At 38.7% G+C, this 18,598-nt stretch overlaps 1 protein-coding gene across 6 annotated transcripts in view; it reads left to right on the top strand.

The window, feature by feature from the left end:
* The window catches only part of LEKR1 (leucine, glutamate and lysine rich 1), a 76,455-nt gene that overhangs the window by 18,085 nt on the left and 39,772 nt on the right, over positions 1-18,598 (top strand). For all 6 annotated transcript variants that reach the window (XR_010071552.1, XR_010071553.1, XM_063338249.1 and 3 more), the window contains 3 exons: positions 6,141-6,260; positions 6,902-7,077; positions 10,431-10,616. Coding sequence is in view for 4 of the 6 variants with exons in the window: in XM_063338249.1 (XP_063194319.1) it covers positions 6,141-6,260; positions 6,902-7,077; positions 10,431-10,616 (482 nt within the window). In the remaining 2 variants the exon portion in view is untranslated. The remainder of the gene's footprint in view (positions 1-6,140; positions 6,261-6,901; positions 7,078-10,430; positions 10,617-18,598) is intronic.

Genomic DNA, 18,598 nt, shown 5'->3' on the forward strand with positions numbered 1-18,598 from the left:
ACTTATAATTGAATGAGACTTCTAAGCTTGATCTGTAGTTGTAAAATGATTCTGGGCATAACTGCAAAGCCTTAAACAATTTCATTCAGTCTGTACTCAGACAGAATGTCTTGCTGAAATCCACAGGGGTTCTGCTTTTGTTATCTTTCAAAGTGAAATTTGAAAGCTTTGTGGTTATTTACCGAAGAAGGTTACTATATTGAGTGCATGTGCATACAGGACAAGGTGTTATGTTCTGGAGTTCTCTGTGGCCAGCTAGCAATGAAATTTGGATGGGATTAGAGGGTGAACTCAGGCTAATCCTTGAACAGTGAGACACCTATTTTCTCTTCTGTTTTTGACTGCCTCTTGCACTTGACTTTGCTTTTAAGACTGCAAAACGGGAAGGTGGCTACCTAGAGAAAAATACGGGGTAAGCTCTTTTGACCATGGCTGGATTCTGAAGGATTCTCTAGTAAAGGGAGGAGGTGAGTGTGGGATGGATGAAGGTTGCTTGCTGCTCTAGATCACTGGGCTCTGTGGATTTGGAGGTCAGGGAGCCTCTCGTCAGGGGGAAGATACAGAAAAAGAGATTTCATGTTTGGCAAGAAAGAAGCAGTGAAAAGGTGGGTTTACTCAGATTATGACTGGTTCAGAATTCAGAGGAAAAAAATTAGTTTCCATTTACAGATGTAATAATGTAACTGAGTTGGCTTCAGCAGCAAGACACTTGTCTAGTTTGAAAAAGATCCAAATGCATAAACCAAAACATATTTGTATTATGTTAGGGAAATGCACTGTATTGTCCTACTTCATATAATTATATGGTATCTACTGTACCTGCAAAGTCTAGAAACTAAGAAAACTTCTGCTTGGGGAGTATACTCAAACATACGCTTGTGGAACTTCTGTTTGAATTTGCTTGTGCAAATTTGTATTATAAGTGAAAATATATGTAAATTTGCCTTGGCACCATTTCTTTTTTATCTAATTACTCAGAACTAATATTTTTTTATTTTTTTAAAAAACTGAATCAGTATAACTCCACTGACATCTAAGAAGTTATTCCTGAGTTAACACTCCTCTGACAGTACTGAGTGTGACTGCTGTGACTGAGATTATGTAAACTGTAATTACTGTAGATGAAATTGGCAGCTGGATTGGTAGCTCTGGGACATGAAATCTTGTGTTTCTTCAATGATAAATTTTGAAGTGTTTGTGACAAGGCAGTCATCTTTCTATCATTGCTTTTTAGACCTGTTCCAGAGATTTACCTTTGCAGAGCAAAAATTACCCAGGCTGTCTTTGTAATACGTTTTATATTTCTGCTGAGATAATAAAGATAGGTAACAATTAATGCAAAATTTGAAATGACTGTCAGCCTACATGAGACTTGATAGAGACCTTCACAAAAAGTCTCTTGATTGGTTGTCAGAGATAATTTTCATTTGCTGTCAAGTTGGGCCATATGCTAACCTGCAATCAAGAGGTGAATGAATCTGTAGTGGCACATGAAAGCTATTGAATAGTCTTGTCTTAACTTGAATAGTCTGTGCTGAACAGAATATAAAAAAAGACAATTATGAAGAAGCTTGTGGATGATGTTATGTGCAGTGAGTTTCAGACTCTGCAATTTTATATATATTCTGTGCCAAATTTATGAATGAATACTCAGCTTCTTCACAGGGTTAGATGCACACTGACTTGTCTGTTGGAAGGAATGCAACATGCTGAAATGAAAGTGAGCAACTGTTGGCTCTGAGCAGGTCCTAGAGTTTCATGGAGCTGAAAATACTGTAGTGAAGCTTTTTTTCGTTGACAGTATGTTCCAGCCTCCCCTGTGCATACTGTCCCTGCTGACTCCAGGCAACTAGGGATGCAATTGCTCGCTCGGGTTTGAATGGGTCCTGCTGGGGCTCGTACAGGGGCTGTGCACCGTGGAGTCTGCAAAAACAGGATTATTTCCTCTGATCCTAACTTCTGTGAAACACAACGTCTTAAATTCATACAATCACAGTAATTGCTCTTGTCATTACTTTTCGGACAATGAGTATATTTGTTTGCTGGCAAGAATCCCTTGCAACTACTTCTTTATTTTTCTCCTGCTATTCTTTTCATTGTCAGCACCAGTAGTTAACATGTTATAATTCAACTCCCACTCTGGGCAGGCTTCCTGCTGTATTCACCAAGAAAGTATGCTGGCTGCAAAGATAGGATGTTAATTTTCACAGTCCATGTGAACTATGGGACAGAGGACGAGATCAGTATGTTCTCACAATTCTCTCGTAATGCCAGTATTTAATGATTCATTGAACTTTTCCCTTTGTGCTAAATATCACCAAAATGACATGTTTATTTTTCTTCCTTCTCATGGTGATGATAGTAGACAGAGTGCAACTGTCTCGCCTTCTCCACCTGTTCTTTTGTGTGCAAATGACCAGAACATACTGATAATGTCCCTTTGCACTCTGAGGCTGTGGTTCTGTGCTAACCTCATTAGATCACATCTCTGGACTGGAAAGAGTAAGAAAATGTGTCTGTACTTATTTGCAAGTTTCTTTTTTTTTAAACCAAAGCATCTTCAAATACTGCCCCTTCTGGAATGAGTAAGAGTAGAAAATGAGCATCCAGTTTTCCATGGATCCCAAAGTTTTGATTTGCTATTGTTCAGCAATAATCACTGCTTCTTTTTTTTTTTCCCCTCAAGGAATAGTTAACACAATATATCATCTACATAGGCAGATTTGAATTTATGTAAGTGTTAAGGGGATGGCGATTTCGTCATTACTCGGTGACACCAATCTGATTCTGTTCTCAAATGCAATCAAACAGATTTTATTCTCTCCCCTCCTGCCCTTCACCCTAAAGAAATTTACAGGTAGGTATGGGTACATTTTCCTAGCAAGGTAATGCCAGAAACTTCTTCAATTTTTTAATACATTTTATCTTTTTCTTTTTTTTCTTTTTCCCCGCGGTGATCATAGTTGGGCCCAAACAGCTTGCTTTGTAACTACCAGATGTTCAGTTTTGGTTTCCACAAATCCAGGTTTCTTTATCAGGACCAATATTTTTTTAAATCTGCATTTTGGTGCAAATGTTATATATGATCTATCTGATAACAGTAAATAACGCACAATAACATCATGGCTTAATTTTTTTTATGTATTTTCTTTACTATAAATCATTCACACTTTCTTTTGCTTTTTAAAATGGAAGCAGAGGCTGAAGTAATGCTTCTGCCCATCCTTTGGTTTTGCGAACTATTTGTCGATTAAAATATTATTTATTTACTTGTGACAATGAGTCACCAGTAGACAAATCGATCATTTACTCTGCTTGTGGTAGGTTAACAGTAAGTGTTGAAAGCTTACAAAGGGACTGGTATTTAACAGTTGCTTATTATTGTAGTTGTGCTCTTGGGGATAGAAGACTGGATTAGAATGGTTATCTACAGCTATTGGAAAAGAAAAAGATGTACTCTAAACTGGTAGTGATGTACTGTGTGGTATTCTTTCTGCGCATGTAACAGGAAGGGAACTGGATTCAACTGTCTGTTATTCCCGTACGATTCCATTCATTTCATTACAGTTGTGGGAATAAGTCTTGAGTTGCTGAAAGAACAGCGTTTAGAATATGTTTATTTACACTGTGATAGCTATGCTTCAAAAAAAAAAAAAACAGGTCAGAACCGCTGCTGTAATGAAAAAGTTCAAAAGGTAAATTTTAGAGGCAATGAAAAACTTGGTCAGCTGTCTGCTCTGTTGAGCTGGGCGGCTGTGTTTGCTGTGGCTTAGAGTCCAGCACGAAGGTGTGACATATCGTAAGTGGGCAGGAGACCAATGTGTGCTGCTGTACGCAGCTGTGCGGTGATGGAAAGCTCCCTGTGAATCCCAGGGGCCACCCTCCTTCTCTTCCTCCCCTGTGCGCAGGTGATGGTGGTAAAGGAAATGCTGGGTCAGTTCTCCTGTGTCTTATCATGGGGCTGGTTTTTTGTTTGTTTGTTTTTTCCTGAAATACATGTACGAAACTTGAAGCAATTAAAATGACAAGGTTGTTCAAATGCTAGCAAATGCACTGAACAGCCACTCTGAGCAGGCAGCATCTCTGCATGCTTCCAGGTGACTGCAGGAATCGTGTCCCGGTGTGGGAATGGGCTGAGCCGGCTGCGGAGCAGGCAGTCTGGCTGTGTGAGTGGGAAATCCCATCACTAGGAAAAGTCCCCGCCAGATCAGCCTCATCTGATGAGGCATCTGGTTTTGTTCCCCCTTTTTCGGGGTGGGCAATGCTGTGGAGACCGAGCAAAGGGTGCCCCTTCTCTCCGGGTGGGTGGCCGAGGCAGGGGCTGGGTAACCAGCGTTGCCTGCTAGCTGTGAAACAAGCTGTTAGTCCACAGTGGTGGTGAAAGAATGGTGGGTTTTTTCCCCCACTTTATACTTATTACATGTGTTGAATTGAATATTCTTGTATGTAATTATGAGCGTGTATCACATCTTTCTGTTCACTTTTCTCCCAGCGCAGATATTCTACTTCTGCAGGGTCATAATCTCATTTAAGTAAGCACAGATGTGACAAACACTAATTTGCATTTTTAATGGGAGGGAGGGTACATAGTATATTTGTGAGTCCTGATAACAGGAAGCTTTTTTTCCTTTTTTTTCCTCCAATCCCAGATGTAGGATCTTTTTTTGGTGTTGGATTTCATGTAAAATGCAGAAAGTCTTCACCTACACTGTAATTTAAAAATGCATTACATGTTGTGATGAAGCACCCTGAAAGACCAAGGAGGAGAAAGCATGAAAAAACTTTGCAATCTGTTCAAAGCAAATACTTACAGAGGGGAGTTGTGAGAGCGTCTCCTTCGATCCTCTTCTGTAAGATGATTGCTTGCAGGTATCCTGAGGGGCGTTAGGAGAGGGATAGGAACCCAAGGAGAGCTGAGGCTTTGGCAGGAGCCTGACACCCAGCCAAAGTTTGTCAGGTAGATCCATGGCCTTCCTATTCTGTCTTGTGGTCAACAGTGTTCCGAGCCCAAAATCTGTTGTGTGGTTTTTTTGCTGAAAGGAAGGGGGGAAGTATGGAAAATAAATGTGTGTTTTTTCTGGCATGTTGTGGGTCAAGCTGGGAATATGGAAACCTAGCTCTAGTCCAGAATTTCCTGCTCTATCCTTAAGTCTTCCTTAAGAAAAACGTAGGAAAATAATCTTAATAACTTGACATTTTTGATCATTTTGGTGCTAATGTCATTGCCTGAGTACGTAGAAGTAACATCTGGTGGAAACATTTTTTGTGAAAAGTTTCTCTTCAGCTCTTTAAAATGCCATTGTCAAGCAACAGAGGCTTAAATTCCAGTTGGCGTAAAAATAGCAGACAGAAATACATTTTACAAGTGTATTTTTCATTATTATTTGCTAAGCACCATTAATTAATTCAGCAGCGCAGAAGTACAGTTCCGTGATCATGAGTGTGAAATTCAGGGGAAAGGGAAATGAGAGTGACTAATTGGGATTCACCTTTTGCAAATGTCTGAAAATAAGAAATAGACAAACAATCTGAATGTAAAAAAAAAATTACAATAACAGTAACCAAATATTTAGTATTTGCTATTGGGTGGCTTTAGACAATTTCCCCTTCAGCTACGATGAGCTCTCCATTACCCTTCCCTGCACATCCTTGTAGTTGTGTGTCGAACCTGCGCAGCTCACTGTGGTACCTTGCATCACCCTGCTGGGACAAGAAACCCACCTTTTAGGTATTGCAGCCCCTACGCTGGGTACCCAAGTTGAACTTTAAACTGAGATTTTTCATAACAGCGTATGTTTTTTTGGAGGACAAATGAGTTCTGTGTTGCATCTGTGAATGAATACTGGATTCTTAAGATACTTATATAGCGTTGCATATGAACTGGTATTGGACATGTACCTTTCTGCATTATTTTACAAATGTATTGTGAGTATTATTTTGAAAGAGTTGCTAAAGTGGCTCATACAGTGCCCAGAAGATTATTTTCTCTCCGTTTGAAGATCTGATACCGCAATCTGAAAAATGTGATTATCATCTTTGAAAAGACTTTCAGCATGTTTTTAATTAAAAGCTGAAACAGAAGTTAGAGGTTGGTTGGTAGTGCAAATAATACTTCCTGATTATTTTATTTACATCTATAGAATAAAAAACCTAACAATGGAACTTAAAAACAAACAAGATGAATTAAAAAATGTGAAAGAAGATTTGCAGTATTTCCAAGAAGAAAAGGAAGCTGCCTATAAGCAATCACAAGTGCTCAGGTAAGAACCCAGAAAGAAATGCTGATACCGTGCCTCCTGTGGACATGTACAATTAGTTGAGAGGATTCAGGGGAGATGCAGGCACAGGCAGGGGGAATACTGTGAGTGAAAAGGGCGTTTGTAACCAGTCTAGTGTTTCTTACTTCTTCCAGAATATAGCGAGATGTTTTAGTGTTAGCAGATGTAACAGGAAAATATCATTGCTGATGTTACTAGCAACAGGATAAGTTCTTTACAAATTTAAAAACATTAATTAACACTTAAAAGTAAGTGTGTGCCACTTTTAATGCATAAGAAACCCATAAGAAACATTATAAACAATGTCTTACATTGTTTATAAAGAGTCAGCATAAGCTTGGACATAGTCATTGAAACACTATTGCTCCAATTTCTCAGTAAAAAGCGGTTGTACAGTTGTCAATACAGTTTTCTTAATTTGTACATATAAGCTCTAAATCAACATTTGGAGGGGAGAAATTTCTTATAAATATATGGAAAGTACAACATATTTCACACACTGAATTATTGTAACCCAATATACTATATATTATTATAGGACAGAAAAGTAGTTGTCAAGTTTAGTTACTAAGTTTACAAATAGTATTTTGTCCTATGTCTGGTATTATTTTTGTGTCTTGCAGAAGTACATTGGAACACCATTGCTCAGCTCTGAACAAGGCTGTCTCACTGTTTCCTTTTATTAGAAGTGAACTAGACAGTATTAAAGAAGTAATCTCCAGTAATCTAGAGAACTGGGCTGCCCTGAAAGAAGAAATTTTTCTACAAATAAAAACTGTTAGCAAAGAAGCTTTGACAGGTAAGTCACCATCTTGCAATAATTTTGGGCAAGATAAACTATTTTTTGGTAGTTGAGTGTAACACAGTAAACTGGAAGGTAAAATTAATCAGATAATTTCTAACTCTGACATTAACTTATCTATATGCAAAGTAGTAGAAGACACTATCTACTGCTGTGGCACTGTGTGAACAAAGTTGATCTCAGTCCAGTTCCTACTGGATTAGTGTGCTGGACTAGCTGTTCAGTTAGCCCCGTCAGACTGAAATGGAAGTAATATAAATGCTTACCATGATTGAAACATAAATAATATACTTACTAGGAGTATACGGATATGATTGCAACACAAAGGCTTGGAGATATTTTCATTTGCCTTGTGTCACCTATTGTCTGTTTTTCCCCACATGCTCACATATACACACAATACTATACGGCAATGGTATAATGTCCTTTTGTGGAGCTGCCTGGGGGTCCTGCAGTGCCACCCCCTCATTGCGTGGGCAGGCTGCACCTTGTCCCTTGAGCAACCCACTGAGTACGCACATCGGGTTGCCTTGAATGTACAAGCCACTGCCTACAGACAGACCTGCGCTCAACATGTAGCAACTACTTCCTCCTTCCGTTCCTGAATAAGAACAAGTCATACCCAAATACAGCTGTCTTTATCTGAGGGGTCTTCGGGATTGAAAGGGGCGTGGAGCAGCCCATGGGCTGAGAATAATTCGCTTGGCCCACAGCCTGCTTCCTGCTCAAACAAGGGTAGCCTTCAGGAAAAGAGAAGCTGGGAGCAAGTCACAACTGATGGCTTGTTCGTGAAGGTCGTGCCCAGCCCTCAGGCTGGTGGTCAGACTTGAAAACTTGGAATTATCCTTGCATACCATTTTTGCTTTGCCTCAGTTAAGAGATTAGTTTTGCTGAAAAAAGCGTGCAGTAGTGTAACTACAGACTGTACCATCCAGAGCATCCAAGTTGACTTTTGCACCTTTAACTGTCTCTGGACATACTTTTCAGATTTTGTATTCTTTTCCTTATAGTTTTTCAGTTTGGTCTGCATGTATGAGTTAGTGAGCTGCTATTTGCTCTGGAGGTTAGTTTTAACAGGGTTCTAAGGTAGCAGTGAAGTAGGTGAGCTGGTGTCATGCTTTCTGTCCTTGTGAGAAGGAACATAAGGGCATGGTGGGCGATGTACATCTCCTAAATCACTCTGCTGGTGAAACCGTGTGAACTCCAGTGCAGATTCACAGCTTGAGTGAAACCTGTGTCCCCGGAGTATCTCAGAAAAAATACGTAGCTTCCTTTCAAATAATAGCTCCCCAGTAGCCTATGCTTCCTGTGGAATTAGAAGTAATCTTTAATGTTTTCAATGATTGCTTTGTTCAGACTGGGAAGAAATAAGTGGGGCAGCTGTGCCGCAGGAGCGAGTAGGCACACATCCCACTGAGACAGCGCCTGGGTCCGAGCAGAGAGTTTGGGGTGTCGCAAGCCCAGAAGGGAGGAGGGCTCTTGCCTGCTGAAGATGAGCGTGACCGGAAAAATCACTCTTTAGTATTCAGTTTTTGTAAGAACAGTTAATTTAAATGTCAGTGTCAATATCATGCATTTTGATTCATGACTTCATCTCCTGATTAGACTGAGCAGAGAAAGTATTGTGTGCCCCTAAGGATTCCTCTCTTCCTGTGCTCATTCTCTGCCTACTTCTAGCTAATAAAGGGAGTATGAACACGCGTTTCTGCAGACATCTTGAGGTTCAAAGAGATTCATAACACTTTGAGGCTTCTTTTCTGGAGTATTCCTTGTTTTATGTGTTATAATACTGCAAATATATAGAATATCTGTATGGAAGCAGAAGTGCAGCCTTTCAGGTTCCTTTAATAATTATATGTACCATGATACATACTATGTATCCCTGACTGCATTCAGCGTATCCCACTGAGAATAGTGCCACACTGTGAATATTATATACATCCTTAAATCTAGCTTTCTTGATCAAAACAATTTAGCCCCACTTTTTTTTTTTCCCCTGTGAATGCCATTCAAAAGCTTTTATGTTCTGTTTTATGAGTTGTTCATTATTAACATATGGTAACATATTAACATCTAGTATTTTTTTTTGTTTATTTTACCTTACTGTTTTTGCAACAAGCTTTTAAGAACTTCTTTTCTATTAAGAGTTTGAGAAGAAAAATGTTACGTGATGTGCAGCTCTTCATGCCTAGACCAGTTCACTTGGTTAGTTTGAAAACAGCTTGTAAAAGCCCTTGTATATGTACATTATTTTGCCTTGGTTAATTAATGGCAAGTAGAAAGATGTGTAAGAACTTAAAATCTTTCAGTTTTTACATCATTAGTCTAACAATAAATGGATTTAAGTGTGAATTAGTTAGGAAAGACTGTAAATAATGGAAATATTTGCACCACAGAAAGAATTTAAAATTTGCACGTGGGCAGCATATAAAACATATGTAATAGCTGACTTGACGAAAGAATTAGACTTCATCTAACTTGAACATTGTCATTATTAATGTAAATAAAAGTGATATAAGTTCTTTGGACAAAGGAACATTTAAGGCTGTAGTTGGAGAAGGAATAGAAAAGAATTGCAACCACTTTTGGAAATGTTCAAATGCACTCATCAAGGTTAACTAAACTCAGGAAAAAATATGAAAATGTAGGAGACCCCCTATGCCCCACCCACGATTTACTTATTTACCTTGCAGTAAAAGCTACCTGGAAAGCTTCCTGGAGACAGCTGCTCTTCCATGTTGAAGAGCTGATGAGAGATAGAGTGACAAAGTCTGTCCTTAATACAGTGAAGATGCACTTTGTGATTAGTTTAACGACAGTAGTCACCTAAGGAGAGAGAAAATAAAACGTAACACACGTGCCCAAATATCTTCTGACCAAAACTGAGCTTTAGCAGAGGTTAACCCCCTTGACATCTTCTCAAATTAATTTTAAAATGAGTCTGCAATTGTTTTTGTATGTACGTGTCTTAAGATAAAAAGCTTGGATTCAAATATTTCTGTCACCTATTGTTATTTCATGTGGAATATATATGTGTATTTTAATTGGATTTTGAGATCTTAGAGGAGATACATATTATTGCTTAGAATAAAATTTGTATTATTTGTCAATAATATGTGTTTGGCTAAGTACAAATTATCTGAGTAGAGAGGTATTGCACAAAGCACTTCCTTTGGCCATCTCCATTCTCAGCAGAAGTATTGCTAATTCCCGTGGTTTCCACCGATCCATAGCCAAACTAGGGTTACAGAATACTGAAGTCTGAGGTTGTAAATCAGGTGTAGTACTTTTTAGTGGAGAAGGTAAATTTGACAGCAGTCTGTATGATTTTATTTTTTTTCCCTCCTCAGAAATACCCAAATTGAACCAAAGATTAGCAAAATCCCAGAGAGAGAATGAATGCCTCCAAGAAAAGGTAAAACATCTGACGTTGGTGGCCGACACAGTTGAGCTGAAAACTCAACAGCTTCAAACTTCACTTCAGCAAGGGAATGAGCTACAAAGTAGGTGCCGTGAACTACAAAAGGAAACATTAGGTAAGAGAATTTTGACATTTCAAGCAAACTTCCAAGTAAAATGAAATGCAAAAAAAAATTTTCTAAAGTGCCTAAGTTGTGGCTGTTACTGTGAAAGCACTCAACAGCTCAACTCAGGCCCAAATAAAATGTGGATGTTGTGCAGTCACAAAGACCGTATGTCATTCTGAAGAGTTGGTAACCCTGCTGGGAACATGAGTCAGCTGCGTAGGGGGAGAAAAAATGAAGGAAGGGAGGAAAACAATGAAAGTGATGGTAATACAATTATGCTGTTACTCGTCAATCTTATGTAAAACGTCAGGGAGAGGGCTCTGAGATTAAAATTAAAAGAAATGCTCTCATTTTGAGTGGAAGGCCAGGCAGGATTTTTGGCTATCAGCAACAGAACTAAAAAGTAGGTCAGGCTAAGCTGGTCTCTTTTCTCCTAGATTCATTAAACTTGAGTCTGTCTAATGATTTGCCCTTGATAGTTTGTCTCAAGAGTCTAGAGAGTCCTTTTGAAAACTGTAAGAGCAGTGATAGCACTTGAAATTATAATATCTCGTGAACTTTGTTGAGACAATGCTGCACTGCGGAAAGATTATTTATATTAGCAGCTCCTGAATCTTTTTTCTTTTTAAAGCAGTATCGCATTCATAGTGCTGGCTCAGAGACGTTTTAAGACCTTCAGAATGTATAGAGGTGGTGCTGTTCCAGGCATGGTTTTGAGTCATCAAATTGGCACAGTAATTACCATGCTGCCTTATGCACGGTATGTAATGTCAAATTTAAAGCAGTAGCACTTGGTACTAGTCATGATGAAGGAATTTCCCTGATCCTTCAATACCAGTGATAATATCAAATGTGAGTCTGCAAAGTAGAAGGCCCCAGATGCCATCCAATGAGTTATCGACCCGTGTTGCTGAGGACAGTCTTTATTTTTGTCACTGTATAACAATACTGTTAGGAAAGCTTTAGCAGTGACGTGTTTGAATGGCAGACATGAGCAGATAACTCTACAGAATTTTCCAGTCAGTGTCAGTATAAGAAGTAGACAATATGTCTTCCTTTTTGTGGTATTTATTCAAAAAACTAACTTCAAATGAATGCAAAATCAGGTAGATTTTGCTCTGACAAGATTCTTCTGTGGGCTATTCACAGCATCCACTTCATCCACTTTTGCCTCTTTTTTTTTTTTTTTTTTTTTTTCCCGTTTGTTTGTTTTTTCCTTGGGGAGTTGCTAAGTGTTCCAGTATCTCAAAACCTTGCCCATGATATTTTTGGTAGGCTCATTGTTTGATTGTAGCTACCTCTTGTAACTTCGTCCTCTGTTCAGAGTAAACTCTGGCAGGCAGGATTTGGGGAGAGGGTTACCTTAAGAGTGTTTAGCTGTCAGTCATTAGCCACAGTATCTCATTCTGAAGACCTGAGGAAATAGAAAGAAATGCATCCATTCTATTTAAATTTCCTTTTTCAAGACAATCTTGAACACACTGTTGGACAGTGTGGAAAAATTGTACCTTTTTGTTTGGCTTCTATGTAAAATCACTAGGAGGTTTTTTTAGGAAACATGAAATAAAATGCTGTTAGTATAGAAATAGTATCTGCTGTGTTATTTTTTTGCAAAAAAGTAAACAAGCTCAACATTACATGTACATTATATATTTTTTTATTATTATTTTTATTTTTTTTTAAATATGTCTTATATATTTGAGAAAAGAGCCTGGGTAAAAAATAATAATTAAAAAGGCAAAATTCCAAATAAGCTCAAGATAACACCACTAGAGAAGATAAAATTGAAGAAATTAACTAATTGCACTGGGTGACTAAATTATGTTGCTTGTCCCAAGAGCAGGAGGTCACGTGTGACTCCTCATGTTTTACTGGAAACTTGTTTAGAAAAGATGCTAAAAATGCATTCATTTTTGCTGAAAAGACAAATGTGTTTCTCCTCCATTAAAAGACTCATATCAAAATACTGTGTGTATATGTCTAACTGCCAGGTTTGACTATTACAATGCCACGGTCCAAAAACTGGAATTAAATACTTTAGAATATTGTGTATGTTTTGTTTCTTAACGTTCACTTTCTGTCTTTACTTACGCTGAAGTAACGTTAGAGATGGCGCTGAGAGGCTCTTACTGTGCTAGAAATCGCTCAAGCGGACAGTGTCTCTCAAAAGACGATAGCCGAGGTGACTGGCTCAAAACCAGCATGAGTGTCACAGATCCCGTGATGAAGCCCACAGCAGAGATTTATCGGTGTTGATGAAGCTTTGTTTTCTCTGCTAGTGGGGTAGCACTTTAGGGAAGGAAAGTTTGTCTGGTCTTTAGTTTGGTCTTGCGCCACACAAACTGTCGAAAAGTTAATTCCTACAGCAGGCTGGATATTCTACTAGAAATGCTGATAATTGCAATGATTTGTATGTCACTTTGAGGGTGACTGTCACAGATACTGTGACTGTTCACCAATGTTTTGCACATGCTTATGCAGTGTCATGTTTTGGTCACACTGTTACATTCTTTAAGAGGCAGCGGTGATAAAACACTCATTTTGCCTTAATACTTGTCTGTCTTCTGTGTTCAATATAACTGGAAAGCTTGTTTCCACGTTCTTTTTAGGAATATCTTATCTCTGTATAAATAGACACAAGTACTTATAAGTCATAAGCGGTTAGATCATTTATTATTTACCTTTCTCTAGAAATCTGAGTTTCTGCAATATTCAAAATAGGTCTACCACCTGCCTGCCTTGAGAAAAATATAATGAAATTTGACACGCATTTTTTTAGGTGGAAAAATTAGTCAAAATAAAATAATCTCAGTGCAAAAATAGCTCCTTCTCAAGTATACTTTGACGTTTTATTTGTGTTGAAAAGTGTTTTAATTTTTTTTTTTTATATGAAATAAAAAACTTGTGGATGACACAACTTAAGTTTTCAGTGCTGGTGTGCAGACTGTTGGAGTTCCTCAGGAACAGTCCTTTGTACCATTTCCACAACTGTAGATTTTACTTTTTATAAGGTGCCATGTTCAATATAACTCGGATAATTTGGCACACTACTGAGTTAAATTTTTCTGGTGAAGTGGCTGTATGTGGGCATGTGAAACTGTCTGTGAATTCAGCGGTAGTTCACATGCATTCTTGGGAGCTGGAATGTTGGCACTCGCTGCTGCAGCAGAAAGGCTAAAGTCCATTTAATTCAGCATCCTGTCCTCACCGCTGAAAAACACGGTGTGGTTCAAAGGAAGGAGCAGGAACTCTAGAACAGCAATTAGAGGATAATCTGTCTTCCTTACGTGTCTTGTCTTGATCTAAGAGGTCATTGAGCCTAATAAGACAATCTTTTAAGCTTTGAAATGTGTGGTTTAATATTGTTACATAAGGTATTTGTATCATTGCATTTATGCTGATATGAAATCTACCCTTAGTTAGATTTCCCTTTTCAGTTTTGTAAAGCTGTTTAATTTCAGAGGTTCCTATAAACAATGAGTTCATAGTTTGTTCACATGCAGTGTAAAAATACACTTATACACTTTCTTCTTCAGTTTTTCCCACCTTTAACTCCATGGAGAATTGTCTTGTTCTTATTTTAGAAGACCAGAGAAAGATGCTCGTGGTCTGTAACTTTTATTTTAAAGATCATTCGGTGTTATTTCTGTGATGCTTGCATGGCTTTCTGGCTCATCTTCTCAAAATCTGAATTTACTTCCCTAAATTGGCATGTTGCATCAGTCCATCTAATCAAGCAGTTAGTTATACTTAGGTTCTAATTTCTTGCCTTTAATTGATATGCATAACCTAGAGCAATAACTGTAGTGTATATATACGAGTACCACCGCATGAGCAGGTTCACGCTAGCTCACATAGAGCATCTCTAGTTTTTGTGCTGAAAAAATCTGAGCTTACAAAGAAGTGCCTATTCTATAAATCCTATTCCAATCTGTGGATTATTTTGCCCTTTTTTTTTTTTTAAGTATTGCTGTATAAGAAAACTAAGATTGCTTAAGATGCTCACTGTTTCCAGTGGCTTAAAATATTACCGAACTTAACTAATCAATGATTTTTGAATATTAATTATAGTAAAAATGGTCATAGCTTTCACAAGGGTGGGATGGCTCAAAGTCATTGGATTTTATGTTTAAGTCTTACTCTGCAAAAAGTTTGTTGAAAACCCCATGAACCTTCTGTTCTCTGAAAAAGTACTTTGAAATGGGAGGCTTGACAGTGTTCTTGACATAGAGAACCAAGTTAAACTGACTTCTAAGCGTTTGAAGCCGGAATAGGTATTTGTTGGTGTGGTGGCTAAGTTCTCTGTGGTTTTGGCTTGTGAGGCTCCAGAATTCAAGGGCTGCGCAGCATGTTCCCAGGCCTTGCTTGTTGTGTGCCGCTGGGCAACAGGACAGCAAACAAGGAGGTGGAATGGACGGGGAAGGGAGCAGCCTGGACGGATGGGGCCATGTCCAGCCTGGGAGGGCAGAGGTTAGGATGTCGTGACAGGGACATCGGGGAACTTGGCTCGCCGGCTGCTCTGTAAATGAGCTGGGAAGCACGCACTGAGCAGGGAAATGCCAGTCCTGAATAGCTGGAGTTCTTTCCTCCCGTGTGGCGACAGACACAGGAATCCTGTGGGGAACAAAAACAGTGTGCGATTATATCCTGAATGAATATTTTGTAATGCATAGTTAATACAGCATGAAAAAGCAGCTGATATTTTTATATGTTCGACTGCAGCGCTTACCACAATCACTAGTGCAGTTTTTGAGTGTTGCACTGTATGCATCTTCTCCTGCAGCCTAGCCTGCACACCATCGTTCTTCAGTGAGAAGCACGACTAGAACCATTTCCTTTTTGGTTTGAGACCCGAAGTCTACTCTCCCATTCTTGTAGAATCATCCCCAAAATCCATGGTCATTGCAGAGTATTCTGCAATAGCGTTCCCAGAAGGAACGCGGAGCAATATGCTACAAAGAAATAACTCAGTTTGGGTAAGATAGCTGTGCTGTGTGGTGGCTGAGAAGAGGGTGCTCTCAGCAGCGCGTGTTGAGGAAAAGCTAACGAGCGGGTGGCTGGAGTCAGCGTCCTCATCTTTCCTGCAGCCAGGGAAGTGCAGGTTTCTCCAGACTTCGCGGTGTGCAAGGAGAAGATGACTACAAAATGACGTATGGTTAAGCACAGCAGGTACAGAAAGAAAAAGAAAAGAGCTTTTCCTTTTTCCCCTCTGGCCTGGTTCCAGATGAATCTTAAGATTAGCAATGGTTTGCTGTGTTGTGTGTCCTCAGCTGAGCAACAACTCCCATGTCCTTCTTGGGCACTTCAGTTCTAGTTTCTATTCTGCTGTTGCCAGTAGATCGAGGGAGTGGAGCGTACAGCGTGTGCTTTCGATGTTATCTAGTGTGTCACTGGAGCAGATCAAAGGTGTCAACAGGAGTGGGACTGCAAACTGTCCTCTCTTCCTGCTGTCCTGGCATCTCAGTTTTGCACACACTGCCGCTCACTTTCACCTCTGTGCCATCACCAGGAGATAATGATGTTTTTAGGAAGAGAAAAGTTGATGAAAATGTCCCTTTCACCTGCTTCTGATGAAAATTCTACCCCATGCCCATAAATCCCATGGTTTTGTAGCTGTATCGTCACTGGTGGTGGATTTTGTTTCTGCATTTTCATGTTTTCTGTTCTATATTTATGATTTAAAAGCTGTACATTGGAGTTTCAGCAGCGATGGGATTGAATCCCCCTCTGATGGCTGGGCATTCAAGGCTGTAACTGGTACCATGTGCCCCATTTGTGGATATGTCTCCTTTTGCCTGTATTTCTCCTCTCCTGCCTCTGGGTTCCTCCAGCAGTGAAGAGTGCTCACTGACTCTTCTTCCAAAGGGTATTAACAAGACTTGCAGATCACTTAGTAAGCTTGTTGGCCTCTGTAGGAAATTGCAAAGACCTATTAATCAGCAACCCAGGTGGTGAGTGTCATGTCTTAAGGATGGAATGTAAACTTATCATTAGCTGTCCGTGAGCTCTCTCCAAAAGTACTCCTTTCATCCAGAATCCTTCTCTGAGTTAATTTGGGGAGGATGTTTGTGAGTCAGATCTCACCAGTTATGCTGCTCGTGGAATTCACTGTTAATATGGGCAACTACAGAGTTTGGGTTTTGATGAGCGAAAAAACTTGGGATCTATTGAACTGAATTATCATTTTTCACTTTGATGTGACATAACTGAAAGTGAAGGCATGGCTCTTGAAAGAAGCCTAAAATGTTAGAATATCCTGAAAAAGTTTTCTTCATGCTTACAGCTTTATTAATTTTTTTCCACTGCTAGCATTGATAGGTGACCTAAGCATGAGCCACCATCTATGTTTTTGCCTTATTTCTATCCATTTCAAAGGAATATTTTGGAAGGTGCTTGTTTATGTATATAAAGAGATTTGAAAATTTACAGTGCTGTACAGAGCCACTCCTCCTCTCAAGAAGTCTATGAAGTGCGCTGCCACATTATCTCTCTTGCTCACTTGGCCTTTTAAAATGTTTCCAAAGAGGCATTAAAAAAAAAAAAAAAAAAAGAAAAGCGTATGTAATGGGTTCACTGAAAGTTATCTTGGTGGTTAGTGTGACTGTGTGGATTCTCAGGCATCTCAGCGGCGTAATACTTGAGCAGAAGGGTCACTGTGACCGCCGCTCATCGTGCTCTGCTGTTTGACTCGCTATTTACTTATTTTGTACATGTCAGGTTTCTTTTTTAAACTGCGTATAATAAAAACTTGAAATAGCAGACATTTTGTGGAGAAAACACAAAGAAAACATATACGGAATTCATACAGAATATTAGGACTCTGCAAAATCTTAATGAACAGTTTAAAATATCAGCTAAGCAGGTCCTTTTGTGAAGCATTTCAAGATTTATTTTTACTAATAAAAAAGCAGCAGTTAATAATAAATCAGTTATTAAGAAGCAATAAAATGTTTGATGTGGATATCCAGAAGGAGATTTCAAGGCAGAAAGACTGCTAGCTCAAGAATTTTTATTCTACCCTTCCTGAATAGATGAGTAAAACACAAATCCATATGCATTTCAAGACGTCTATTTATATGGAACTTGTTGCTCAATTGCGGTAATAAAGCTGGCTAATACAACGGTGATAAAAATGTTCTCTTTGAAATACAAAACATTATTTTCTTTGTGAAATAAGCATAAAATATTTTATGAGTTGCCATTGTATTAAAATAAATCAGTGGGAACAAACAATGCACTTTTTTTTTTTTATTGCCTCACTTGATCGTAGTGAAAAATAAATTCCAATTAGTGGATTTTTACCATATAAAGCCAGTGGGTAAGAAATCAGCCAGATCTAGAGTGTCCATGGTCTGGGGGGGGATTTGGTTTTTTGTTTTAGTTTGCGTTGGTTTTTTTTTCCCCTCCACTAACTACTTTGAGGCTAATATCCCTCTTTGGTATTGAAATAGTTCAACGGTCCAGAAAAAAAACCCTACCAGGATTTGTGATTTATGTGTTTTGGAAGGATTTTCCTTTCTGCATTCATTATTTTGAAGAGTCTGGTTTTGTGTATTTATCATAGAATTGCAAATTATTGAATATTTCATAAGATATCAGTCATTTACAAGTGTTGAAACTAAGCATTGGTTTCTACTGTTGTTTCTTCTCATGATTTTCCCCAAATTATCTTTGTGAGTTATGTTTTGCCAAAGAGGTGAATTTGATTGCTGGTTTCATACCACTTTTCAGACTCATCATCCAGTTAGCTAGAGATGACAGGTCTTGAAAAAATGCTCAATGCAGGGTAAGGTCTGGTGAATAATTGTCTAATCAAATAGACTTGCAAAAAAAAAAAAATTTAAAAAAAATCGATAATGCCTTGTGAAGAGCTCCAATAGCACGTACACCTAAAAGAGAGGAGCTGGTATCTGTGCTTTCATTTTTATTACCAGCCAAATCCTTTCCTCCACTTAATCACAGGTATAGAATAATTTTTCTTCACAAAGTCA

The sequence above is a fragment of the Chroicocephalus ridibundus genome, chromosome 6, assembly GCF_963924245.1.
Source record: "Chroicocephalus ridibundus chromosome 6, bChrRid1.1, whole genome shotgun sequence".
NCBI lineage: Eukaryota > Metazoa > Chordata > Aves > Charadriiformes > Laridae > Chroicocephalus > Chroicocephalus ridibundus.